We start from the raw sequence: 26068 nt of genomic DNA on the forward strand, positions 1-26068 counted from the left end.
GGCAGCGGGGGGCCGCGGCCCGGGGCTCGCCGCGCCCCTCCGGCCCCCCACGCCCCGGCGGCCGGGCGGGAGGCGGCGGTGAGCCCGGACATGGGTGTTTGTCTCCGGGAAGCGCTGCCCCGTGGCCTGTTGGTACCTGCGGGCGGGCGCCCGGTGGAAAGCACCTTTTTCTCGTGAGCGGTTGCAGCTCCTCGCCCCGGGCTCTCGCCATGGACACTATGAAAACCACCTACATCGTGCTGGAACTGATCATCGCTGTGCTGTCGATCGCCGGCAACGTCCTGGTCTGCTGGGCCGTGGCTATCAACAGCACCTTGAAGAACGCAACCAACTATTTCCTGGTGTCCCTGGCAGTGGCTGATATCGCCGTGGGTTTGTTAGCCATCCCTTTCGCCATCACCATCAGCATCGGGTTCCAGGTGGATTTTCACAGCTGCCTCTTCTTCGCCTGCTTCGTGCTGGTGCTGACCCAAAGCTCCATTTTCAGCTTGCTGGCGGTGGCCATCGACAGGTACCTGGCTATTAAGATCCCGCTGAGGTAAGAGACTGGAGTGAACGCAGGTAGCCACGCTCCCTGACAGCCCACACTGTCACCTTGCCTTAGAGTGCAGGAGCTTCTAGTCTCTCCTGTTGCCCTAAGAGGTTTACTACTCACAGGCGGTGATGAAAATAACAGAGATTTTGCACTCACTGGCTGCAGGATTGGGATCAGGTTTTTCAGTATCCAGCCTCTTTCTTCAAAATACACCCGGGAGCTCAGTTTCTTGAGGATGTTTGTCTTGGGAGGGTCGGTGGCTTCTTGGGGGGGCTGTGCAGTGATGTAGCAGTGTGCTTGGGATGGTTGTAGCTAATCTATGTAGGTATTTATACAGCCCCCATGACTGTGGTGTCTGGGCATCTCCCAGGTAATTAAATATAGGAGCAGCCACTTTCTCCTACTTCCCAGCCTATTAGAGAAGTCGTTCTGCAGGCTGTTCTGTAAGAGCTCTTCTCTCTTCCTGAGCTCAGGTCACAATACTTTCAGAAAGGCTGAAATTCATCTTAAACAGATCTTTGTACATACTTCACATTTTCAGCTAGGACTAGAGTCTAACTAGGCTGTCTTCCAGTTTTTAGAGGGATATAATGAATGGACTGTAAGTGCAAGTTACTGCATCTACAAATGCTGAAACCATATTTCAGTGCTTGCCTACATACCTTTTCCTTCTGAGTGCTTACCTTGAGAGAGTGTATAGATCAGTAAATGTCAGAAGGTGTCAGCTCTGTGCGTACACTGTGGAAGGAGAAAGCGTTCATACATCAGACTACAGAATTTTACAGTTTAGACTTTAATCCAAGTGCAGTATCAAAGACGTAAATCAGTTTTCTTCTAATTCATGGGACATTGCAATATAATGGGGAAAACTGTACTGAATACAATTTACAGGCACTTCACCAGTGAGTTGGTGCAGCAGCTTTCTTAAGCTGAAGTGCACCAAAACCCCAGCTTTGCATTACAAATGACCTGAGTCTCTTAGTCTCGGTCTCCTTCATGTCTCTGTTGTCCCACCCCGAGACTAAGACATCGATGGAGCCCCACTGGGGAGCCCAGGACTGCTCAGGGGACTGATCAGAAGCAGAAGTTATGGGAAAGCAGGGCAGATTTGGCATAGGGACCTCAGCTGAACTGTGTAAATTGCAGCTTTCCTAGATTCAGCTCCTCTCTGATATCTCCGTTGCATGAGCAATGAATTTGCCCTAAAAATTACTTAAAAAAACCCCTTCACCCTGTTTCGGCACCTTGCATCGGAGAACTCCCTTATGTTGGGCAAATATTAATTAGTCATCAGGCAGATGATAAAAACTGGTAGTAGAAATAGATGTCTGCAGAGTGGCTGCGTGTGTCATCGGACCACAGTGCATGGAAATTCCACGGGCTGTAGAGTGAGCGGGAGCTGAGCTGCAGCCCTGGCTGCACAGGAGGGAGGGGGGACAGAGCCATTCGGGCTGCCAGCACCTCCAAAACCAGCTGCTGACCTTCCCAGCCACCCGGCTGGACTCAGAGACACATGTTGGCCCTGGATAATGCTTTAGTGACTCTTCCGTTCGTTCATTTGGGGCTTTCTTGGGATGGGGGCTAGTGGCAAAGCAGCAGCTACAGAAGCAGGCTGGATTTTTTAAGTTTCAGTTTAATCACACCACTCGCCACAAGCAAGCTGTTCAGGCATGGTGATGGCTCTTTTCCTTTGTACCACAAGTGCAGTTGAATCTTGTGAGATGGGTTTCTATTGCGCTGGAATCCGAGGAGAGGACAGGATAGCAGATCAGAAATGCTCTGAGGGGATCATTTTCATGTTTGCAGAAGGGAAGTGGTTTTGCCAACTGACAAAATAGCAAGTTCTTTCCTCCATTCTCCTTTTTTTTTTTTTTTAACAGTCCTAGTCTCTAGCACGTTTCCTCGACTCTCCATGAGGTCAGTTCATACACCTGTGTGGGATGAAATGCCAGGCCAATTTTGCCTTGCTTTGGGGTCCTTTCCTGGCATTGCTTTTTCACCCCATTTTAGGCCAAATCTTTTATTCCATTTGCACAAACATCTTTGTTCCTATGAGCACTTTCTACCCGGACACATACAGCCCCTTCAGCTGTAAATGGAGATCAAGGAGTCCCATCCTAGGCTGGAGTGTGAAATTTGGATTAAACTTGGTCTCGGCATTGAGGCCCATTTCATTGCTTTCAGAGGTGACCAGTAAGTAAAATACCTTTAAAAGGACAGAGGTGTCTCACTGCTGGGAGCGCAGGGCAATGGACAGGTCATTGCTTCGGCAACAGAAGATTTATGGGCTGGTACTGAAAGACTGTTTTTTATTTGTACAGCCAACATCAAAAGAGGCTAGAGGAGGTTATAAAACTACACTGGCAAAACACTCCTCTACTGCACTGGAGTTTTCCAACCAAGGCTTGGTTAGAGCTGTCTCGTCGGCATCGTTATTCCCGAGATGCTGCGCAGTGCTGCCGGCAGCGAGGAGGGAGGAACTTGTCCAGCCACCCGCTCTAGGTAGATGCACGTGCTGTTTCTGGAAGGAGGTTTGTGCTGTGGAAAAAGGGAAAGCTGGTCATCGATTTGTAGGAATGGCGACCTTAGGAAAAATTTTTTTCACTAGAACACTCGTTCTGGAGAACAGTGCAGAGGCTGGTAACGGGCCATGAAGTATTAAATGTTTAAGAAAATGATTTGTACCCAGCCCTATCTAGCAATTACAATAAATAATGCAGTTGTTGCAGAGCAGACAAGTGTCCCTGTCGCATCCACCAGCTCCCTGTGGAAACCTCTGCAGGGACATTGAGAACTGAGTGTGCCATATTACTTAATACTATTTCAGGGCTATTTAAGCACACTGAGAGGCTGGGCAGGCCTGCAGGCTGGGGGTGCACAGGAGAAGTTTGCATTACAGCCAGGCTAATAATGGATTTTTCAGTTCTGTGGCTGAACCAAAAAATCCCATGGGGAAGAGGAAAATTGTTTCAGTCAAACTGAAACAGCAATGTTTGGAGGTTTCAGTGAAACAAAGCCATCCTGACCAACCTGGCAGATTTTTGTTTGAGTTACTTGGACCTTCTGATGTTGCTGTGCTGCTTTTTGAAATGGAGGTATCCTTGCTTGAAAGGAGCTAACAAATTCTCATCTAGACAATTGTCGAACAAAAAATCTTATAACATTTAAAAATGGTGTTTGAGAACCCTCCCTCTTCTGGCTAAAAATATTTGCTGAATTTGACCTGAAGCCATGAATTCTTTCTGTCTCTTGTAACTCTTATTTTGTTTGTTTGTTTTTGACAAATTTACTCTTTGTGGAGAAGCCCCCGCCCATGCTGCCCACTTCGTGCCGCTGCAGCTCTGAGCCCTTCCCCGGGCCCCTTTTCCCCTGGCCGGCACACCAGGGTGTCTTCAGACACACTCTAACCCTGCCTTGCTTCCCGCACCCCTCCGGGACCCCCGTGCTTCCGAGCAGGCAGTGCTGCTGCCTACATGTGCCCATCTCTGTGCTCCCCCATGTACACAGCACCATCCCTGCTCTCGTCTGCCAACCTGACACCCCCCCCCGCCCCCCCCAAAATGCTCTCTCCCCCCCCAGCGCTTCCTCCAAGTGGAAAATCAAAGCCAGGCAATTGAGCATCTTTCAGCAGCAGTAAATCCATCCTGCAGAGTGTTTGGCACAAGAGCGGTGCTAGGCTTTTGCTTTCTGTCTTTCTCCAGGGTTGGATTTCACCCCACAGTCCCATAGCTGCGAGCCAAAGATTTGTAGGTGGAATAAAATCCTTCCCTTTTATTTGCATTAACCAAAATCCTTTGGTGTGGCTAATAATTGTAGGTACGGGTAGATGCCTGGAACAAATGTGTCAGGAATTAGGAAGGGAGAAGAGTATCTGTATTTAGAGAGAAAAAGGAGAATGAAACACCCTGTGCAGTATCACACTGTGTGCTGGTAACCTGCAGAACAGTGAACGCTGCACTGCTGCTGCCTACCTGGCAAACACCCCAGCGGAGACCTGTGGAGGGAAAATTAGCCCCAGCTCCCTGTGATCTGAGCTGATCTGGTGCTTGTTCTTCCTCCTTGGATTTAGTTCTCTCCCATCTTCAATTTTATCCCCAGCAGAAGTGCAAGACTGATGTTCCTGGGCAGCTTTGCCATGAACTAGAACAGGGTATCCATGACCGTGCCCTCTCTCTTTCTGCACCTTGCTGAGCCCTCGCTGCCTCCCTGCAGCCAGAGCATCCACGCTTGGACCACGATCTGCCCACGGTGTTGCACTGCTCTGCTGCTGGTGTTGCCAGTCCCCCACATGAGCTGCTGCCCCTTTTATCAATGACATGATGAAGGCAACAGTCCAGCTCCTTTCTGCTGTGCTCATGGGGACAAATTCCATTTGGATTGTTGTTGCTCTTAGCTGATGCCTTTGGCTGTGCAGTGTCCTTTCTAGAGGTGGCTTGGCTGATGCTTTACAGCTGCTGGCCCTTGCTGTGCCCTGCTGCTGCAGAGGAGGGGGTTCCCTCTGTGTTCTCCAGCAAAGAATTGTTCCTGGATTTCTTACAACTCCCACCTTGTTCCTCAACAAAGCAAACTGGTGGGTATTTATGGCAGGTGGGAGGGCTGGAGCCACTGGGGAGGAGAGAAAATCCACTTCAGAGCCTTGGTCTTTACCTGCCATTTTCTGTGTGCCGTCAACGACACACAGAATTGCAGCTGCTGTCCTTCTTCTGCACTTGCTTCATTTCCTATATGAAGGGAAATCCTTGCCTTGCCTTTCATCTGAACTCCTAGGCATGTTCTGCGGTTCATGTGTGGCTCACACGTGCGGTGCCCGATCCTGAGACCCGCGCAGCACGGGAGGCATTGTTATTCCAGAGCGGTGGATGCTCTGCCTCCGCTGTCCGTCCGTTGACTCTGCCTGCCCAAGGTTATCATCAATTAATAAACTTAATATGCAACAAACTTGGCAAACACGCTGCGTGCTGTGGGCAGGAGGGCTGGCGTGTTTGCTTGAGCAATGGAGCTGTCACATTTTTTGAGGAAGTTTGTGTCAGTTGAGCTCGACTCAGGCAGAACATTGGGGGTGTTTGTGCCGCAGCGGGGGGCCGGCAGCGCCCGCTCGCCTGGCTGTGGGTCTCACAGGGCTGCCACGCGCTCTGGCCTTCGGGTGCAGCTGGCTCTGGACACAGAAGCACAATAAAAAAATCAGGAATAATCGCATGTGCCCTCATGACCATAAACCGGAGGAGGGAAATCACAGCTATTTTTAGTTGTGAGCAGCCTGGTTTCCTTAAAATGCACGTCCCAAATTTTTATATTTTTCCCCCACCTTGAGGGTCACTTCCTTCCCAAAAAGCAAAAACCCTGACAGGAAGGGAACTAATTGTCTTTGAGACCTCTGCCCCGACACAGCTCTCACAGAAGCTGAGGGGTAGCAGAGATGCCAGGGAGCAGTGGCTGAAAGCCTCATTTCCAGGCTGAGGGCACTGATCTCTGGGCTGAGCCAGAACCCAGAGCTTTGTGTTTAGGAGCTTTTTTCAGTTTTGGCCAACTCAATCTATAAAAAAATACACGTTAATTTTTAGATGAAACAAAGCAGCTTTTGAAATCTGGCAGAATTTTGCTCCAGAAGACCTCTCTACAAAAAATATATTAAACCAAAATAGTTTGACAGTGAACTGGTTTATTTTGCAGTTTAAAGTTTTTGCTTTGTTAATTAACTGGCTTGTTCTTGGGGTTTTTATGAATTTGCTGTTTGTCGTAGCAATGAGCACAGACTGCAAAACTGAGCCTTTCAGGAGTGTTCTGCCCCAGCCTTTGGCTACACCAGGCAGTCACTACGCGGGGGGTGTTGGGGCTCCTATTACTGTATTTGATCCACAAGATGCCAGGAATCAGTGACACCAGCTGTGCCTACAGATGTGTCAGCCCTCTCCCCTCCCCATCAGCTCTTGCGGCTTTGCAAAGTCCGGCAACAGGCTCACGGAATTTGTATGTGCCAGAGAGCGGATTATCTCCTAATCCTATGAATGACATCAGGCCTGGGCCTGAGCCACAAGTAACCTGTGAGTACAGCAGTGAGTGTGTGTCCGCGCCCTCACGCTTGCCCTTCGGTGCCGTGTGGGCACCAGCGTGTCACTGAGCACGGGACCAGAGCTGCTGGACACGCCGGGGACAAGGGACGCAGCCCCTGCGTGATGCACTGTGCCCCATCACCCCGTGCCCCGGTGTTCACATCCTCCCTCCCACCCAAACCCCGGTGCCGTGTTCCCGGGAGCGTGGTGCTGAGGGTGGGTGGCTGCTGGCCACATCCTCCCTCCCCCGTGCTCAGACCCGTCGGTCTCTTCCATGAGATTTGCCCATGGTGCTGCGGTGGCGTAGCGGCCCGTGGGGGCTGGATGTTGTGTCGCCAGCTGGTTCCAACCTGCACGTGGGCAGGGAGGTGAGGACAGGTCGGGCTTCTCGAGCTGCCGGAGCACGCTGGGACCAGGCGCGGGTACGGGGGTGGTGCTGGGCTCGGTGCTGACCATGCAAGATCCACCAGCCCTTGGGAAGGTCGGTCAGGGCTCTGCAGGGAAGGCAAATGAGTAGCAGCTTGCTGGGGCTGGTGGATGCAGAAGTCAGCAGTTTGGGGCCTTTGGGAAGGGCTTTAGCACCCGTTTCATTACAGAAAGTGATCCAGCAGAGATCTGCCATCTCCCCACCCTTATCTGTTATCTGAGTGAGCAGGGCACTGGGTGCCTGGGAGGGGTAGCGGTCACACCACTGCTCTATACACAGGATCACACCCAAACAGCTCCCTGTGAATCATAGTTCCTATCTCGCCTCTACCAGCTGCCTCTAACTCAGCTTCCCCGGGTGCTGCACATCTGAGGTCTGACTGCTCTGGGAGGTTTGGAATGACAAAAATTCTTAGCCCCAGGCACCATGAGGCAGATAACACCGGCTTCAGAGCCCTGGAGGGAGGGTGGTGCTGAGGTAGAGCTCAGCTCCTCTCAGCCCTTCAGTCCTGGTTAGGGAGAACCAGGCTTCTGTGCAACAGGACTCAGAAACACCCTGTGGAGCATGAAGGGCTGGTGTCGCACGCTCCGGCCTGCACATGGGTGTCTTGGGGCTGCTTATGTTTCGATGTCACCAGTTGTTGGAGTGTGAGCTGGCGTGTGGAGCGCTGAGCTCATTTCCTTCCTGTGCTCCGGGGTTTCTGTGCACCTCTGGTGTGTTCATGCAGTGTGGGGTTGCCCAGCGTGGGCAGGGAGCCTACAGCTTGCCCTGCACCCTGCTTGTACCCCTTGTGTGTGTCTTCAGATTTCAGTCACCTTTTCTCACCCTGTCAGGGGCGAGAGCTGGCTGGCGCCGGCTTCTACAGACAGAAACCAGGGTAGCAGATGCAAATTCCTGCCTGGGTGCAGGCTGCTGTGAAAGCGTGCGTGTGAGAAAAATCTTCACACATCCCCATCACAGGTGCTGTCGGTGTTCAACAAGTGCACAGCTCTGCGGCCCCCTCCCAGCGCTCTGATGTCTTTTTTTTCACAAATCAGCTCCCCGCCCCACAGCAGCCTGAGCTGCAGTTTCCCCTTCTCAATCTTACAGATTACCCAAACATGTGCCATTTGCAGGGTGCTTTGGGCCAAAACTCTGCTCACCTGCATTTCTCCTTCCCATGTTCCAGGTCCTGCAAAGCCAATGCCCTTGAGCCATTCCACTGCCCTGGGCCAGTGCTGTGCTGGCAGGGGCAGGGCTGAGGTGCCAGCCCGGGGAGGGGTGTGCGGGGACAAAACGGAGTGAGGCGGGAGCTGGGGGCTGTAGAGAACAGCCTTCAGTCTCTCAGCTGCTCTGCCTCCACCCCAAGGGAAGGAATTGTTCACAGGAGGGATAAGCACACAGCTATAGATATCTTGCTGAGAGGGTTTTAAGTCTGTAGGTGCTCGACAGTCCGAGCTCGCAGGCTGCAGGATCTGGCATGGTTGTAGCCTGTATGGGGTAGGCTGGGGCATGCCAGCACAAGTGGGTACCCAGGGGTGGGGAACGCTCCCCTCCGTACGCTCAGCTCATCCCAAGAGGCATCACCATGGCTGAGTGTGAAGCACAAGTAGGTTTTGTCCATTTTTGTCCTGGGAAAAGTAATTTGAAGTCTTCATAACTGGGGAGTAGTTAACCTGGGGCTGCAAACAGGTTTGCTTGTGACAGGCAGACACCCCCCATCCCCACCTTCCTCTGGGAGCAGCAGTCAGCCAGTGTCCACCCGAGGGATCATCTTCACCCAGGACAGCTTCATCCTGGTCTCCGTGCTGCTCTTTGTGCCTTTCTCTGCCTCACATCTCTGTGACTCTGCTTCCCAGCGAGCAAACACACAGTATGGCAGGTCTGGAGCAGCCCCTGACAGCCTCTGATCACACACTGGGCTTGTCTTCTTCTCTTATTAGTTTAAAATCATCTAGCTTTTATTTCAGACGAAGGCTGAAAATGTCATTCAATGTAAACAAAGCAAGTCCTGGAGAAAGTTAAAGCCTTCCAGTCTTTAAATGCCTTTTACTGATGCTCCAAATCTAAAACTGAAGCATTGCTTGCTGGTTAGGTGCCTCAGGCAGGAATGGGAACCTGACAAGACCCAGAGGTGAGCAGGCAAGCAGGTGCTGCCCCTCCTCGCTCTGTGAGGGTGGGAGCCAAGGCAAGACTGGGTTCCCCAACATCCAGACTTGAAGCTCAGAGCAGCACCCACACACTGGCCTCGCTTTTCAAGACGAGCTTTGAGCAGAGCCTGCAGCCGGGCTGGGTGTGCGAGGGCCGGGGGTTCTCATGTCGTTATCCAGGGTTACACCACAGCAGGGCCACTTGCCTGGCACAGGGTGCTCCCCGGTGGGTGGGGGTGCTCATGGGGGTGCTGCCCCGTGGGTTCATGCTCTGGGCTCCGGGAGCTGGGGAGAGCTGTTGCCCTGGGATCGCTCCCTTCTTCCCATTCAGCTTTTCCTGACAGGTTAAGGATGGCCGTGAGCAGGTTCAGGGCTGTCTCCCTCCCCTGGAGCGGGGTGTGCAGGGGCTGAGCGCTGCAGCCGCTCGGGTTTCCCGTGAAAGCACGAGGGGTGGGAGCGGTGCTGCCGACAGCCAGAAATGGATGGTGCTGAGCGATGCCTCCAGCCCCTCCACATAACCCCTGTGTGCTCACCTGAGCTGCGGGTGCTGGCATGTTTGCAGGAACCCATCCAGCGGAAGGCCGGGCGTGTGAGCGGGGGACGCTGCTGCTGTCCCCTGCACACAATAGGGACAGATGTGGGAGGAAGTGATTTGTCTAAAACTGGACTTAGGCAGACACAGATGTCCTGCTTCCTCGGCTGATACCGTGACCGTTAATCAGATTTCTCACTCTCACCGCCAACTCCTTCCTGGTTAAAAAGGACAGCTTTTTCTTGTTTTCTTCCCCCCCCCCCCCCCCCCCCCCCGCCAAAGGTGCAATTTATGATTCATTTAAAATGTCCTGCCAGGATATTTCAGCTGGTATATGATCTCCATTCCACAGCTATGCATGGAGCAAACAGAACGGCAGCAATGGTGCTTATTTCGTGCTGTTATAGCAAAAAAAAAAAAAAAAAAAAGAGCGAGATGCAAAGTACAGCTGCAAGTAGATGACAAGGATACAATGCTTGGCAGCCAAATTGCTCTCTCCCCTTGTGAATGGAGGTGTCTGTGTATTTTCCTTCACACTTAAAATAGAAACATGTAAGTTATCACTGCTTGTTTGTATCGGAGCACCTGCATAGTCCGAGTTCTGCAAAGTCTCCATCTGCTCACCTCCCTGCATCCGGCAGCCTGGGCACGGGCAGAACGGGGAGGGAAGCGGGGAGAGCAGTGGGGAGCACAGGTCCCCGGGGCGCCCTCCACAGCTCTGGGCACTGGGAGTGCGGAGAGGCCCCAGGCTGGCTGCAGCATCCCTTGCACAGGCATCACACCCGTGTCATCCCACTGAGCTCATCAAACGTGCCCTCAGCACGAGATATCTGTTTGGCGTTTAAGCACTAAAATTGCTCAGCGAAGGCTTGGCAGTGGGAGAACTGGACAAGTGTTCTGAGCAGAGCAGCGCAGCACCCTCCCCTCTGGCCGGGGCACAGGGATGTTGGTGTTGCTGCTGCTGAACCACAGCTCTGCTGACGGACACACGTCTGTCCGGCCCTGCTCTGCCAGCAAAGGGCCAATGTAGACTGAGGTTGACCACAAAACATATTTAGAGCCTTGCCTGATTCCAAGTGCTCCCCTGCACCAACCCAGAGACTCCGAAGTTGCCAGGACAAGGGTTGGGACCGTCCTGGCTCTTCCCAGTTAAGGTTGCAGAGACATCCCTGTTCACATGTTTGGACTAGGCAAGCCTGGGAGGATCCATCATGAGATAAAATTTTCCTGCTGGAAAAGTTAATGCTGCAACTTCAGCATTGTATTACATACACAAGAGAAGCATTTAAACACCCGCTGTCCCTGTGCAGCTTTCACAAGCACAGCCTGGCAGCTCTGCAGCCTTTTGAGGGCTGCTGGCAGGATGAGGCCTGACCGAGGCGGGTGGATTTCTCCTAACATCTTTTTGTTGCTAGAAGCTGCATCTCAGCCAGCCTCAGGGATTTTAGTCAGCACTCAGCAAGGACAGGGGACAGCACTAACGCCTGGGTGGGCGGACATCCTATTGCAGATGTCTGAAGAGCCAGGACCCACAGTGTATTTGCCAGAAACCAGCTGCAGGTCATCAGACTGCGACGGAGATGATGGAACTCATTTTTTGTGTCTCTGACAGTGGCCCGCTAGCAGGCAAGATTGGGAAAGACTTTGGTAACAGGACTGCTATGGTGAACAAATGTAAGGGGGTCGTGCCACTCTGTGGGTGACAGTCAAAGGGGTCACCTCCCGCCTGCCTGTCCCTGAGCAGGGCAAGGGCTGCGTGGTCTAATGCTGCCCAGTGTGGTGGACCCGGCACCGCAGCACTGACGAGCACGTGGTGGCAAGTGGTGACACAGTTCCTCAGCTTGCAGATCACCCTTTTGTTCAGCAACATGTCTCAGATATTCAGTAAAACAAACTTGCTATTGGTTCTGCTCTTTGGTAATCTGGGGTTTATTTACTCAGTAATTTGTTCAGCCAGGGCCCAGGCCAGCATCATGGTGAGGGCCGCCACCAGACTCCACCAAGCACCAGGAGAGTGGGTGTGTGGCACCACAACGTTTTGACCTGTTCATCCTTCTGGGCTGCTTGAGGCTGGTGGAGGATTCTCCCACATTCCTGCTTTCTGCAAATAAATAACGTGGGAATATTAGTGCCCTTCCAGATGCCAGGCTGTTGCTGCCTTCTGGCCCACATCTAATCACCCCAAATGCTGAATTAAGCCTTGGCTGCTGCTGTACGCTCGTTTGACAGGAGCTCAGGGGCAGCAGTGCCTCTGCTTGGGTGATCTCCACGGGCTCGCTGCCGGGGCGGGTGGGGAGATGCCAGGTACGTGCAGGACATGACTCAGTTCCTGCCCGTCGGGAGCCAAACTGCTGCACAGGAGAGGCTGGGCTGGCTGCAGGCTGGCAGCGCGTCCTGCTCTGCTCCAGCTGTGCTTAGCAATGCCTGCCTGGGTGTCTTGGCTGGTATCCAGCTCTAGTAAATAGCAGTAGAAATGCGATGAGACCTGTTGGAAAAAAAAACAAACCCTGACTATCCTACCAATCTGAGGCATAGTGCCTGGAGAATGCAGAGAGCCTTCCTGCACCCCGCGCTAGTGTACGGCTCTGTCGCTTTGGTGGTTGCCATGATGCTCTTCCAGAAAAGCTGTGAACCTTGCTGAGCCATTGCTGGAGTAGAGGGGCCACAGGCAACAGTGCTGTCTGCTGGGTGAAGGAAACCATCTCCAGTCCATGGGCCAGCTCAGGGCATCTCTCCTCCAGCCTCAGTGGGAGAGCGGTTGCTCACTCCGTGGCCCGGTGGCTGGGCAGAGCTGTGTTGTGCCCTGGCTGAAGCCTCTGCCAGTGGCCCGTTTCGGTGATGCCACAGCAGGTACAGACCCAGCAGCCTGGCACTTGTATACTGTGTTGGGTTTGCGTGGCAAGGTTTTGGTATGTCCAATAGAGCCAATGCCAGCTGGCTCCAAGCCGGACCCGCCGCTGGCCAAGGCCGAGCCCATCAGCGATGGTGGTAGCGCCTCTGGGATAACGTGTTTAAGAAGGGGGGAAAAAAACTGCACAACTGCAGCTGAAGAGAGGAGTGAGAATATGTGAGAGAAACAACTCTGCAGAGACCCAAGGGCAGTGAAGAAGGAGGGAAGGAGGTGCTCCAGGCACTGGAGCAGAGACTTCCCTGCAGCCCGCTGTGAGAAGGCAGCTGTGCCCTGCACCCAGGGAGGTCACCGGGGGAGCAGAGACCCACCTGCAGCCCGTGGGGGACCCCACGCTGGAGCAGGGGATGCCCGAAGGAGGCTGTGACCCCAGGGGAAGCCCATGCTGGAGCAGGCTCCTGGCAGGACCCGTGGAGAGAGGAGCCCACGCTGGGGCAGGTTCGCTGGCAGGACTGGTGACCCCGCGGGGGACCCACGCTGGAGCAGCCTGTGCCTGAGGGACTGCACCCCGCGGCAGGGACCCACGCTGGAGCAGTTTGGGAAGAGCTGCAGCCCGTGGGAAGGACTCATGTTGGAGAAGTTCATGGAGGACTGTCTCCTGTGGGAGGGACCCCACGCTGGAGCAGGGGGAGAGTGTGAGGAGTCCTCCCCCTGAGGAGGAAGGAGCAGCAGAGACAATGGGTGATGAACTGACCGAACCCCCATTCCCCATCCGCCTGCACCGCTGGCGGGGAGGAGGGAGAGAAAATTGGGAGTGAAGTTGAGCCTGGTAAGAAGGGAGCAATGAGGGGAAGGTGTTTTTAAAATTTGGTTTTATTTCTCATTATCCTACTCTTGATTTTGACTGGTAATAAATTAAACTAATTTTCCCCAAGTCGAGTCTGTTTTGCCCGTGACGGTAACTGGTGAGTGATCTCTCCTTGCCCGTATCTTGACCCACGAGCCTTTCATTATATTTTCTCTCACTTATCCAGCTGAGGAAGGGAGCGAAAGAGTGGCTTTGGTGGGCACCTGGCATCCAGCCTGGGTCAACCTTCCACACATATGGTAGCACTGGTGGGTCAGACCCATGTTGTAAAAGCAGCTGGACTTTCCTTAAAGTATTTGACCTGCTGCAACCCGGGGCTGTGTGACTGTGAGACTGGTGGCAAGCATATAGCTGTCTATGTCAGAAGAATAAAAACCTGACTCACTCTGTGATGGCAGCACAGTGGGGGTGGCATCGGGGCTTCTGCAGCATGTCCACTGCGGGGGCACTGGGTGGGAGCTGAGATAATTAGCTGTTTGATGATGATTGCGCCAGTAAAGAGACTTTGCCTGGCGGTGTAAAAGGAACTAATGCATTGCCAGGTTATTTAATCTCAATAAATCATTTTGAAATATTCAGCTGTTATTTACATTAAAGCAACATTTGATGCCTCTGGGCAGAAACATAGAGGAGATTCAATATTTGTTATACATTAATTGAGCAGACTTAGGTGAGTAAATTTACTTTAATAGTTTTTGCCTAATAATATTAAGCCTAAAAGAGAATGAAGGAGGGGTTTGCTGAAGCATTCAGAGCTGTGAAAATCTGTTGGTTCCTCACTGTCTGATTGTGTTTTCTAGTGCTTAGGAAGAAGCTGAGTCCCAGCTCAGCTGTCTCACAGCCCCTGCCTGCTTTTGCTGATGGTGGGTTATGACGGGGGTTGCTCTGTTGCGTGGCAAACCTGGCTGCTGCTCGCTAACAAGACTCTTCATACCTTGATCTGGTGACAGTCATGCACTTTATTTTTAAGCACGTGCTTAACTTCTGTTAATTTCAGGGCAATACAGGCAGTATCCCACCAAGTAAGTGTATTAAGGTAATAATGAGGTAATTTAGTGGATGATTTTAGAACATCAAGCTATTCCCAGTTTCACCTTGGCCTTCCTGGCTGGTAGGTCAGCGACCAGGTGTTTGCACAGACCCTTCTCTATAGTCACAGCAGTGACCATCATCCTCACCTGTGAGCAGAGATGTTGGGAGGAATTTGCAACGCGTCCTTGCGAAAGTAGAGCTAATCTAAGGAGGGCAGTTGTTCACTGTGAATAACTATCTCCACTTTCATGAACACCACCTCTTCCCTGTGCTGACAGACCTGCAGCCCTCTCCATTGCTCAGCTCTGGCTCTTGCAGACCCGGAGCGCAGCACATTTTGCCATCTCCTTCCCGCAGAAGCGGCCCCAGCTTCAACGCGATCCTGGCTGCAGCTCTGCTGTGTGCGCTGGGGAGGAGCGAGCAACGCTAAAATAAACCTGTCACCATTGCAGCCACTGGAAAATTAAGTGACTTCTTAACTGGTTTTGTAAACCTTCAAGCCGAGCCTTATCTTTGCAGAGTAGTTCAGAAGAGCAGATGGAAGAAGCCTTATTTAGGGTCATGTGTTCTCAGCAAGAGGCAGCACCGAATGTCACCAGCCTGGAGCGGGCCAGTGGACACTGTCCTCAGCATGGCACGCCGAGCTGCAGTGGCTTCTCATCGTGTGCCTGTGCACAGCCTGAGGCAGGCACAGAAAACTCCTGACCCTTCGGTTTCTCTTTCTGAACATTGGTCCCTTTTGCATTTTCCAGTCTCACTACAATATTTTTGGGATGTGACATGACTAAGGCAGTAGAGGAGCAACTGATCAACTAAGCATGAATAGCAGAAGCCAAGGAGCCACGTTTTATTTCTTCCCACGTGCAGAGCTGTAGGTCAGCAGCAGCTCTTGGTGCTCCTACAGCACTGACTAAGCTTGGCCAACGTTGTAGCTCAGACTTTGCCAAGAGATTGGATTTCTGGGAACTTTCTCCGACTCAAAGCTTAAAGTTTTCAGGCCCCACAACCTCAGGCCAGCTCTGGCTCCTGAAAACAGGAACTTAACACAGGGTTTCGAAAGCAATGGGCTTGGCCTCACTGATGCTGGGTCTGATAACTTCTCATCTTCTGAGAGAAAAGTGCAGGAGAAACCCCTCAGTGGCTGGACCTGCCCTTTAGCCATCTACCCCATGGAGCATGTTCACAGGTCAGCAGCACCTAAATGTGGCTGCTGCTCCTGCATCCTCTCGGCCAGCCCTGGCCGTGCCCCATGCGAGCCCACGCCGCAGCAGCTGTGCAGAAGGAGCCAAGGGCTCCCCCCGGCCCGTCTTTGCCACCCGGTTCGTGTTGGCAGACCCCCCCCACTTACCCTCCTGCTTTCGTAGCTTGCAGGAGGAGAGGGACACACGGTTTGCATGGAGGCAACTGCAGTGTGATTCACAGGCACAGCTGCAGTTCTGTGGGAATAAAACCCTCCCCTGCCTCACGGGCCGGAAGAAAATCAGAACAAACGTTCTTAGGAAAGGAGGAGCAGGGTAGCCAAGCCAGAATAAACAAGCTCCAAGAGAAGGGTGTGGGAAGGGGGGGACATGCGTGTCAGCCAGCAGACACTAACTGGCTGTGGAGAGGACAGTAATGGTTTTCTCATGTTGTCTTTGTCTTTCTGGCAGTCGCCAGGTTCTTCCTATCTCTAAAAAGCAATCTGACTGATGCTTTGATGTTGGCATCTGTTCTGGTTGCACCCAAACCAGCTTGACTTTTGGTGCTTTGGGTTCCAGCTCTGTTTGTGTCTCTGGGGCTGGAGGGGCACCTTTGTTTCCTCGGCCACAGAGGCACCCGGTCCGTAGGGTTAGGCAGAGTGTGGGGCAGCACATAGCTCTTCAGCCCTCGGCACTGCATCAGCTTGTCCCTGCGCCACCACGGAGGTTCTTTGTAACATGTGTGAGAGCAGCAGGTGCCCAAGGAAGGCGTTTATTTAAAAATTTTACAACCAGTTATGGTGGGTCAGCAGAGCACAAGCACCGTTTGACAGCAGCAGCTACACACAGCTGTGTGGTTTAACCACGGATGGCTTCAGCAGCTGCAGGTCCGAGCCTGTGCGTGGCTTCAGGACGTCTCGATGGTGTGTGTCCTACAGAATTGGCATGTCACATACACGAGCAGTGGAGGCTGACACCAGCCCCGGGAGCTAAGTGAAACTGCCCACATCAGCACTGTTGATGGAGGATGCACAAAGCAGGGATGTCAAACAGGGAGAGAAGAGCCCAGTGTCCCTGGCTCCCAGCTCCACGCCTGGATGTGAGATGCTGAATGGAGACATAAACCCTAACCTGTAACTCTCTTAAGCAATCCATCAATAGCAGTTGCTTTCAGATGCTGGCTCAGAAAAGTCTTTCAGGGTATTTGTTATCCAGCCACAACAAGCTCGCATGGCATGTGCAAGCCAGGAATTGCACTGTTTGGGAAACTAGTAAGATCCCTGGTTTCCACACATGTGTACTTCCCACCTTAGTGTATGAGGTAGCATGGGAAGGGACATCACACTACGGGACTGCTGCAATCCCCAGTGGAAGCCAGCATTGCTGCAGGCATAAGAGCAGCCCAAGTTGAAGCAAGTTGGCTGTGGTATAAAGGCTGTAAGTGTGTGGTGATGCTCGTTAAGTCTTTAGCTACTCATCACAGTGCAGGATTGAGAGCCAGCATTGTCTCAGCTGTAATAGGTCAGCCCAGAAGTTCATGTAGCCCAGTAGCATGCCCCAACGTGCCCAGCAGTGGATGCTTAGACCAAGAGAGTAAGTTGGCGGATCCAGAGTGAGCCTTCCCCCTGTTCTTGCCTGCTTTGTAGTTGGTGGTTTAGGGTCATGGGATGATAAAGCCTTTTTTAAGCCTCCCAAGTCCCTGCCTCCTATTGAAGGATGTTTGCGGGCAGGGGCTGTGCTTAGCACCTCTCAGGAGTAGTAAGTGAATCACCTCCCCAAATCACTTTGTGTAGGTGTGGAGCACAGGTGAGGTTTTTTACCCCTCTGGTTCCCAGTGGGTGTGGGTGTGGCTTTTGTGGCATTAGCCAAAATGCTGATGTCTTTAACTGCAGGGAAGTCACGAGCAGTCATTTACTTAATGACTCTATTTTCATTTTGTCCTTGATGCTGTAGATATAATAGTCTGGTGACTGGCAAGCGGGCAAGAGGACTCATCGCTGTGCTGTGGCTCCTGTCCTTTGGAATCGGACTGACTCCGCTTATGGGCTGGAATAAAGCCATGAGCGGTTGTCCCAACGCCACCAACGAGACAGGGGCTGACACCGGGACAGAGCACCATGGCTGCTTCATCTCATGCCTCTTTGAGAATGTGGTAACGATGAGCTACATGGTGTATTTCAACTTCTTTGGCTGCGTGCTGCTTCCGCTCGTTATCATGCTGGGAATCTACATTAAGATATTCATGGTCGCCTGCAAACAGTTGCATCAGATCGAACTGATGGGCAACTCCAGGACCACGCTGCAGAAGGAGGTCCACGCAGCCAAGTCTCTGGCCATCATTGTAGGACTTTTTGCCTTCTGTTGGCTGCCCCTGCATATCTTGAACTGCATCACTCACTTCCACGAGGAGTTCTCCAAATCCAAGCCTGAGTGGGTGATGTACATGGCCATCATCCTCTCCCATGCCAACTCTGTCATCAATCCCATCATCTATGCCTACAGGATCAGAGACTTCCGCTATACCTTCCGCAAGATCATTTCCAAGATCCTCTGTAAGAGGGACGACTTCCGCAAGTGCACCACTGACAACAACCAGCACCTGACTGTCACCAACATTAACTCTCCAGTAGCCTCTGTGACCATCTGACCTTGCACGGCCTGCTCCTCGGGTTTTGCAGTCTGTCCCTGACACTACCCTTCCCTGTGCCTGTGTGAACAGTTACAGCTAACTCCTAGAGGAGTGCTCAGAGATGACCACTATGCAGTTATGCAGCTGTATTTTTTTTATTTTTGTAATTAACATAGTGCCTCCTAGAGGAATAACCTGACTGGGGAGACTGAGTGCAGCTCACCTCGACTGTAAACCCAGGTTGCGTGAGTGCTGGTGATCGTATTGTGTTTCCTTTCCAGGTCAGACATTGACTGTGGAAGACCCACCTGCTGGGGGTGTTTCCCCAATTGTGCTGCTCATGTCAAGTCCTAGGATCTTTATTTTAATTATTATTTTTTTTTAATATTTTGATTCATTTAGGAGTAATAATTTTGTGTCTGTTTTTGAGTTGTTCTTTAAGTCCATACTTGACAGCACTTTGGTAATACCCTAATTATTCCATCAATTGTTTGATGCAGCTAGTATTCTCTGATGGGAAAAAGTCTTACTTAGCCCAGTTGCTGGTGTGAAACTGAATTTGTGTTCCAAGCTCTGAGGGACGTGACTGTGTTGATGGGAAAACAAGATCAGAACTGGCCAGCTATTTTTGGCCCCAGTATGGAAGCCCTACTTACTGAAAGAAAAAAATCTTAGAAAAGAGTTGACTGAAGTTTTAGAACAGCGGTTTTATTGCCTTTAAATCACTTTGGTCTACAGCGTTGTGCAGACCAGTGCTTCAGGTTTGATTTCAAATCTGTTTCCAGTTATCAAAATGCAAAAGGCAAAGTGCCCTAATAGTCCTGACTAGTCTGACCCAGTCGCTGAGGTGAGTGCAAACACTCCCTTGGTGACATGATCTCTACAATTAGGTTTTTGCTCGCAAGTCAAAACTTGACAGCCTTGCAGTGCTTCCAGAAGTGCAGGTTTTAGCTGTGATAGCTGGATGCTGCAGCTCGCCTGAGTCCTAAAACTTGGTCTTGCTGGGCTTCCTCTGTAGCCCAGTAACCCCCAGAAGCTCTGAGTGCTTCTTTTTTCTAAGTGATTTTTATTTTTTATTTTTTTTAATCCTGACCTGCATCAGTAGCAAAAGAGACTGGAAGGGAGCTAATTTGCTTGAGAAGCTAAAACGCCTTGAGTTGCCACCTGATTTTGGCCAAGCTCTTCGGGGCAAAAGCTCACCTTGCAGATTGTCTACCCTGGCCTCTGCAGTTAGCCACGGAGTCCTGGCCCTTTGTAAGGACAAAGCCCACTCAACAGCAGAGCAGTCTTAATTTGTACGGCAAGTTAATAACTCTCTGCAACGACAGCTCGGTAATTACTGCACTTGATTTCATATGTAACTGTGATATGCAAAACTAGACAAAAGTAGAAAGAACGGTGCATTAATTTCTGACGTATGAACTCCACTTCTCCAGACTGCATGACGACACGTGCACTGCTGTAAATGAACCAGTGTTTCTGGCATGTCTTTTATTTAGCAGGGCAGTTCCATTCCACAACTGAGAGGAAGAGGGAGGGAAGTCAGAAAAACTCCGAACAGCCTCCCTCCTTCGTGCCCCAACGCTGACTGTGGTACAGACACAGCTGCTCTTGCCTAGCTCAGACCTGCCACCACGTTGTGGCCCTCTAACAAACAGGAGTCTTGCCTGAAGGTCCCTGCCTGGCCAAGTGGTACCATCTCTCCCCGAAGCACTCAATGCCAGCAGCATCACCCTGTGACCAGTGAGACACTGGACTGCCAGGATCTGTATTTAATATGGTTTTCAGTGGTAACCCACGCAGAGAGACAGAGTTAGGGAGCAGGCCTTTTAGAGCCAGGTGGCAGGGAAGGAAGTTTAATCACAGCCAGTTCCTGAAGAACAGGTCCAGGGGACAGACTGTGATGCCTGGAGCAGTTTGCCCCTGATAAATTGTACTTGAATCATATAGAAATCAGCTTTCTATTTTTTTAACTGCATTGCACTAAAAGGGAGGTAATATAAGACCCCAAGAGTTTCGTTTCTCTGGCGTTTATGACAAATAGAGTGTAAAATCAGCCGAAAAGCCACTCTGAAGAAATCCTGTTCCTGCAGCATCTGCTGTGCCAGCTGGCGTGACCTGCAGGCAGCAGCTGCAGGTGTGACTTAGGGCCCACCACGCAGAGAACCGTTCACTGGGAGTGATGGATTTTGCTACCGTGTGTGTAGCAGCTCAGCCAGCCCTAAACCTGGGTGAATCACCAGTAAGCGCTGAATGGGTTTCTACATGTTTATGCAATGTCCAAATTTAGCTATAGCTCAGTATCTCAGATACTGGCATTTCCAAGAAGAATCTGACTAGTTAAAGTTACTGTCCCAAGTGTTTCTCCTTTAACAGCCCCATTCAGCTTTGCTGCATCTGCCTTGGTCATAGTCCAGCTAATACATGTAGCCACCTCCTGCCATTTGGGCAAGGTTTGACTCTCTCCTCTCTCATTCCTTCCCTTCCGTATTATCTTTGGCTGTGTTCCTTCTGTTAATCGTGGCTGGAAACAAGCAGGGTTTCACCTGCAGGTCTGGCAGTGTTGCAAAGTGGTTGCAAGCCACATTTATCCTTACAACAAAAAATGTAATCTCTCCCCTCCTGCTGGCTAAAAATGAACCAAACTCTGGACAGCACGAACAGACTGAAACACACGGCGCTGCAAGACAGAGAGCCGGGCCCAGAACACCTGCTCCTATGTGGCAGCTTGCACTGCAGCTCGGCACCCACGCCTGCTGCCTTTCACACGCCTCTTACGAGCCAGAATTCCCGTAGCCAGATGCAGACCCTTGGCATGACCATGCCGTCGGGTTGTCAGCCGTTACTAACGACAGCCTGGGTCACCGTGGTCTTTAGGCACATTAAACGCCTTCATGGATCTGAGCCAAAGTCATTTCAAGGCAAAATAAAAATAGGACACCTCCCTTGCCCCCCTAAAAAAAAAAAACTCTGAAGGTTTCTATAAAAATGTGAAGTCAAAATGGCAGAGGACCTTTCTGTAGCGAGTGCAGCTGTAGCTGTTCAGCTATCACTCATTACTGCTCTGATGTACATAAGACGGATGTGTTTTCCTCATGTTGCTCAGATTTTTGTATTTGCAGTAACTGTTATTTACATACAGAATGCTTAATTTACCACCTACACAACCTGGCTCAGCCTGTGCTCCATTATTTCGTGCGGTGTTGTGTTCACACGGCGTCTCATACGAGGCCACGCTGTACTTGAGGAGGAGCCCAATCTCAGAGCTTGGGCAGGGAGTCCCAGAGCTGGAAGGAGCTGGTTCCCAGCTCACCGGCTGGTGTGTGGAATGGGGAGCACTGGTCTCCCTTCCCTGGGCTGCTGTGGACAGCACAAGGTTGTTGACTTGTCTGAAATGGGTCAATTTAAAAGCGCAGCAACCAGGGTGATGCTTCCAAAGATCCTGTATTACAGTAAGCCCAGCAGAAGCACAGACCTGTCATCAGTCTCCAGGTGCCGAGGGGTCCCTGCCCTTGTTCCTGGTACAGGTTTGCCAGTGATGAATCAGAAATTGCTCTGAGCAGCCAGCTGCAAAGAGCCACGGCAGCGTCACTCTGCCAGAGGCCAACTCCACAAAGCCATGCAGGCACTGGAAGGGCGGCGGGGTTAGTCACAGCACGAGCAGGGTTAACAAGGTTTAATGGATCACTAAGAGACCCGCTGGACTGTGTGTATCCCCACATCACAGTATTACAGATTAGTTCAAAGATCTCCAGAAATCCCGAGAATAGCCTAAATAAATGAAACTGAAGTCAACATGGGCTTCTTAACATTAATTAATTAATCTATCAGTTCAAGGCTGCTAATTAATGTCACGCTTGGTTGCAGCACAGGAAGAAACCTCCCAGCCATGATGAACATTTGACAGCCTTGTAGATATGAAAAATGTCAGCTACACAGCCGGAAGGGTACACAGAAAGCACATCCACATGTGATCCAAATCCTTCATCCTTCATCCTCTTCATCAGCCAGTAAGATGCTTGTGAGCTGCTCCTCAGAGACAGTTAGTTCCTGGCAGGCTCCCATGGCCTGACTGAGGTAGACAGCAAGTATATGTTTGCACTGCAAATAACAGCGGAGCCAAGTTAACAGCAGGAGCAACGCAGGAATGTCGTGCTCTATCTGGAAGCCACAAAAATCCATCCTGGCCAGAATGGGTGTAATGAAGCACTCAGCCCTCCCAGGAACACGGTTCCCTCTTGGCACACCAAGGCCTGGCACAGGCTGGTGTTCCAGTTGCCCCAGGTCAGTTCTGCCATCAGGATAATGTAATGCAGGGATCTGACACACAGCAAAGTGTTACTGGCTCTTGATGTCCTCCCCACAACTGCAGACCAATTGGTTACCCTGAGCCCTTCCTCACTGGCACCAGGTGAACTGCACTTCATCAGCCAGACTCCATGTGGCAGTCCCATTAGCAGCAGTAGCCCTTGTTCCAAGAGACCAGGGATTATTCATCTCTTGAAAGTCAGAACAGTAATGTATAATTAAGAACAAAAGCCCTCCCTAGCCCTTGTAAGGCCTAGCTCCACCCAAATACCTCGACTCCCAGAGGCCAGATTATGCAGTGGGTCAGGCACAGCCTGCGTGGCCAACTCAACACTCACACGTTTGCTCCCTTGGAAACCTCAGGCTGCTCAGGTTCAAGGAGCAGAGCAGTGCCTTCTCCCCTGCTCCCTGTCCCGGCCCCAAGTTAAGGCAGACAACTTACCAGAAGGCTCTCGCTCTTCTGCAGTACAGTAAAACCAAACGCAGGACACGTGCAGAAGTGGCAGGAACTGTAGCAGGTGTAGAGTTTGCCTGAGCTCCCAAGGACCTGAAACAAAGGCAGCCTCAGTCAGAGGCAGCATTCACTTTTAATTTCTCCAACTCTTAGCCTGTATCTGGCACGGTGTCCTCTCCACAACTGCTCACAGCATGCAACAGGGGAGCAGGTGCTGCATTACAATAGTGTCCCCAAACACTGCATCGACCCATCTAAGCTTGAAGCTCCTCAGCTTTCTCACAGTGTGCAGGCGAGGAAGCGCTCCTGTACGTGCAGACCTCGGCTCCAGTCCCTTGTCTGCTGCTAAGAGGTGGGGAAAAGGGCAGTGGCACAGACCTCCCTCCCCTGATCTCCTCCAGCGGGCAGTGCAGCCAGCTGCCAGCCCCTCCAGCGAGCTCCCTCCCCCAGTACAGGCAGACACAGGATAGCTGAAGGTGACAGAGACTCTCTTGTCACAGAAAGCTCATTTGTGAATCCAGGGCCACCACGGACCTGGGGGTGGAAGGAGAGCAGCAGCGAGCACTCGCAGTGAGGCCTTTTCTAACCAGCTCCAGTGACTGGAGGCTGCAAAGGTTCTTGCTGTTCTGCTCCCAAAACCAGCTGCAGCTAGTGGAATCCAGTTTTGTCTGGATAAACAAAGCTGAAGTCTCCAGAGAAGAAGCCTCCCCTGCTCAGTCTCTGGTTTGGGAACAGCACTGCCTCTTTTTCCCACATGCTGTTCCTCTGTACTGAGGCATATTCCCTCTGCACCATAGGCACAGAATGCAGGCAGCCAGGTGAGGGAAAAATTAATTTCCAGCATGGAGAAGCTGACAGGAAAACTGGGAGCTGCTGGACCTGACTGCATGGTACAGAAAAGCCAACCTACAGATTATTTCTTTCGCTTTCTTCAAGACTGGAAAATAGCTTTTAGAAAGCTACTTTAAGAGCCAACTGCTCTGCCCTCCTCCTACTCCCAGGGAAGGGTCTGCAGGAGCAGAACACTCACAGAATTTAAGCAGAAACCTGTGCTCAATAGCACGGACTTTACTAATGCTCTGAGGCCTAAACTGAGTGCACCCCATGGCCAAGACATGACTGCCACAGAATACTTGCCATGATGTGTCTTGTATCTGCCACAGTGGGAGCAAGAGCTTTGTGTCAGCTCTGTGGCCTCGACAGCTGGCACTAACTCTTCCTGGATATTCCAGAGAATGGTGGGAATTTACGTGGCTGTAATCACCAGCAGTGATTACCTCTGCACACAAGCCTCTGAGCTCTCACACCACACTCCTCTCCCATACCAGGCTTTAGATTCTGGTTGGGTTTGTGGCACATATTCATCTAAATCGAAAGATAAACACAAAAAAGTGAAAAGGCAGTGGAGCTCTGCAGAGCGTGGCTCCCTCCAGGACGCCCCTGGCACTCCTAAATCCCTCCAGAGGAACATTGTCCCTCCTGGTCCAGAGCTGCACTTGCAAGGGGAGCCTTCCCCTGTCCCCCGGAGCCTTCTCTGCACCCCTTGCCCAACAGGTAATGTCCACAAGTTTAAGCTCTCCCACAGAAGCTCCTACGCCTCATAATCCCCCCTTACTCCCAGCAGATTCAGAACACAAGACTCACATTCCCATTTCTGGGTAAACCATTCTTTTTTCAGTCTGGCCTTTACCCTGGGCCCTCCTTATACTCCAGGCTGAGTTTGTTTCACTTGTGATAAGTTTGTTTTTCTCTAGCCCCTTTGATTGTTTTTTCCAAGATGAAGTATTCCGATGGTGCCTTTCCTTCAAAAGTGTTTTCCTTTGAGGAGGGGGAGAAGACACAGACACTGCCAGATTTGGGCTGAGTTTAGTGTTCCCCTGTCCTGACCTAGATGGCAAGAATACAGCTTCTGCCTAATAAGGCAGAATCTAAAATCCAAAGACCAAAAGAAAAAGGTGCCTCTGTTTCTGGCCAGCTGCAGCCAAGCCAGGCACTGGGGTGCTCTCTTGGCCCTGAGATGCTGTGAGATTTCCTTCCGCCGCCCTCATCTCCAGGCGCTTGCTGGCCTCACAGCAAGGAAAAATCACCTTGGTGGTGATGTCCCTGCCAGCGTGCGGGGATGCAGGAGGGCAGCTACTGCTGCCACCAGCACACAGCTGGGCAGCACCACAGTCTGTGCCAGGACCTGATGCTCAAATCCTTCACGGTGGGGCAGGCTGCCATACAGTTCTAGGAAATTCATTAAAAAAGACATAAAAAAGAATGATGCAATGAAAGTGCAGGATGTGAGCAATTCAAGTGACAGTTGGCAGGATGGCTAAAGCACTGCCTCTCCCCGTGCTAACTGGCTTCACTCCCACAGCTCACGGCATTTCTGCAGCCCAGGCATAGACAATAGGTGCCCCAACTGGGGCCTGCTCACCACTCTGCACTTCTGCCGAATCCAGCACAGCTCTGCCATCTCTGCAGCAGGTAAGACTTATTTATCCCTGACCTGGAGTTACAAGGGTTGGCTTCAGTCTGCAGCATAGGCAGGTATTATACAAGCTCTTCTGGGATGATTAGCAACTCTGAAGTAACACCAGCCCTGGGATACCCCATCGGTCCTACTCTTCTATTAAGTAGCAAGGACATTAATGCCCAGGTGTTAAATGACAAATCATAGCTTTGACTTGACTGAGGGCTCTTCTCTCACCTCAGTTCCCGAGGGCAAGAGCTGCCTACACTACAGACTGCAGTCCTAGGGCCTGTCTGAGCAGATCCATTTTTCCCTGAAGCAGTACCTAAGATGTGCTGGGTGATATGGAACGCAAACAGCATTTTAGCCTGGGAAGTATCAACATCTCCAATTTGGCTATGATGACCCAAAGGAGTTTCACAATAGGACCAGCCTCATGGCCTCAACAGGAACAGTTCTCCAGATCCAGCTGCAAGTGAAAGCACCACCTCACATTCCAGCTCAACCACATCTGGGTGCAAACAGCAGAGCTGCCTTTCTAGGGAATAAGTGAAAGGGATGACTGTGCATGCATCCAGGCAGCCATGGATGCCCCCCCACTCCCCACTGCACTGGGCATG

At 51.6% G+C, this 26068-nt stretch overlaps 2 protein-coding genes across 5 annotated transcripts in view; one reads left to right on the plus strand and one right to left on the minus strand.

Annotated features, from left to right (window-relative positions):
* On the plus strand, positions 1-19713 carry ADORA2B (adenosine A2b receptor). The gene is made up of 2 exons (XM_074845418.1): positions 1-538; positions 17553-19713. Exons 1-2 carry the CDS (start codon positions 210-212, stop codon positions 18244-18246), a joined length of 1023 nt encoding a protein of 340 aa, XP_074701519.1. The 5' UTR covers positions 1-209; the 3' UTR covers positions 18247-19713.
* Positions 9266-26068, minus strand: part of ZSWIM7 (zinc finger SWIM-type containing 7) — a 25178-nt gene continuing 8375 nt past the window's right edge. For 2 of the 4 annotated variants that reach the window (XM_074845416.1, XM_074845415.1), the window contains 2 exons: positions 22979-23083; positions 21890-22329 (listed from right to left, as the gene is read on the minus strand). In XM_074845416.1, coding sequence (XP_074701517.1) covers positions 22213-22329; positions 22979-23083 — 222 coding nt within the window. In that variant the 3' untranslated portion in view covers positions 21890-22212. Of the gene's footprint in view, positions 11775-11800; positions 12159-21889; positions 22330-22978; positions 23084-26068 lie in introns of those variants that run through there. The other 2 variants (XM_074845417.1, XM_074845414.1) reach the window with 2 other exon arrangements.

The sequence above is a fragment of the Strix aluco genome, chromosome 19, assembly GCF_031877795.1.
Source record: "Strix aluco isolate bStrAlu1 chromosome 19, bStrAlu1.hap1, whole genome shotgun sequence".
Taxonomy (NCBI): domain Eukaryota; kingdom Metazoa; phylum Chordata; class Aves; order Strigiformes; family Strigidae; genus Strix; species Strix aluco.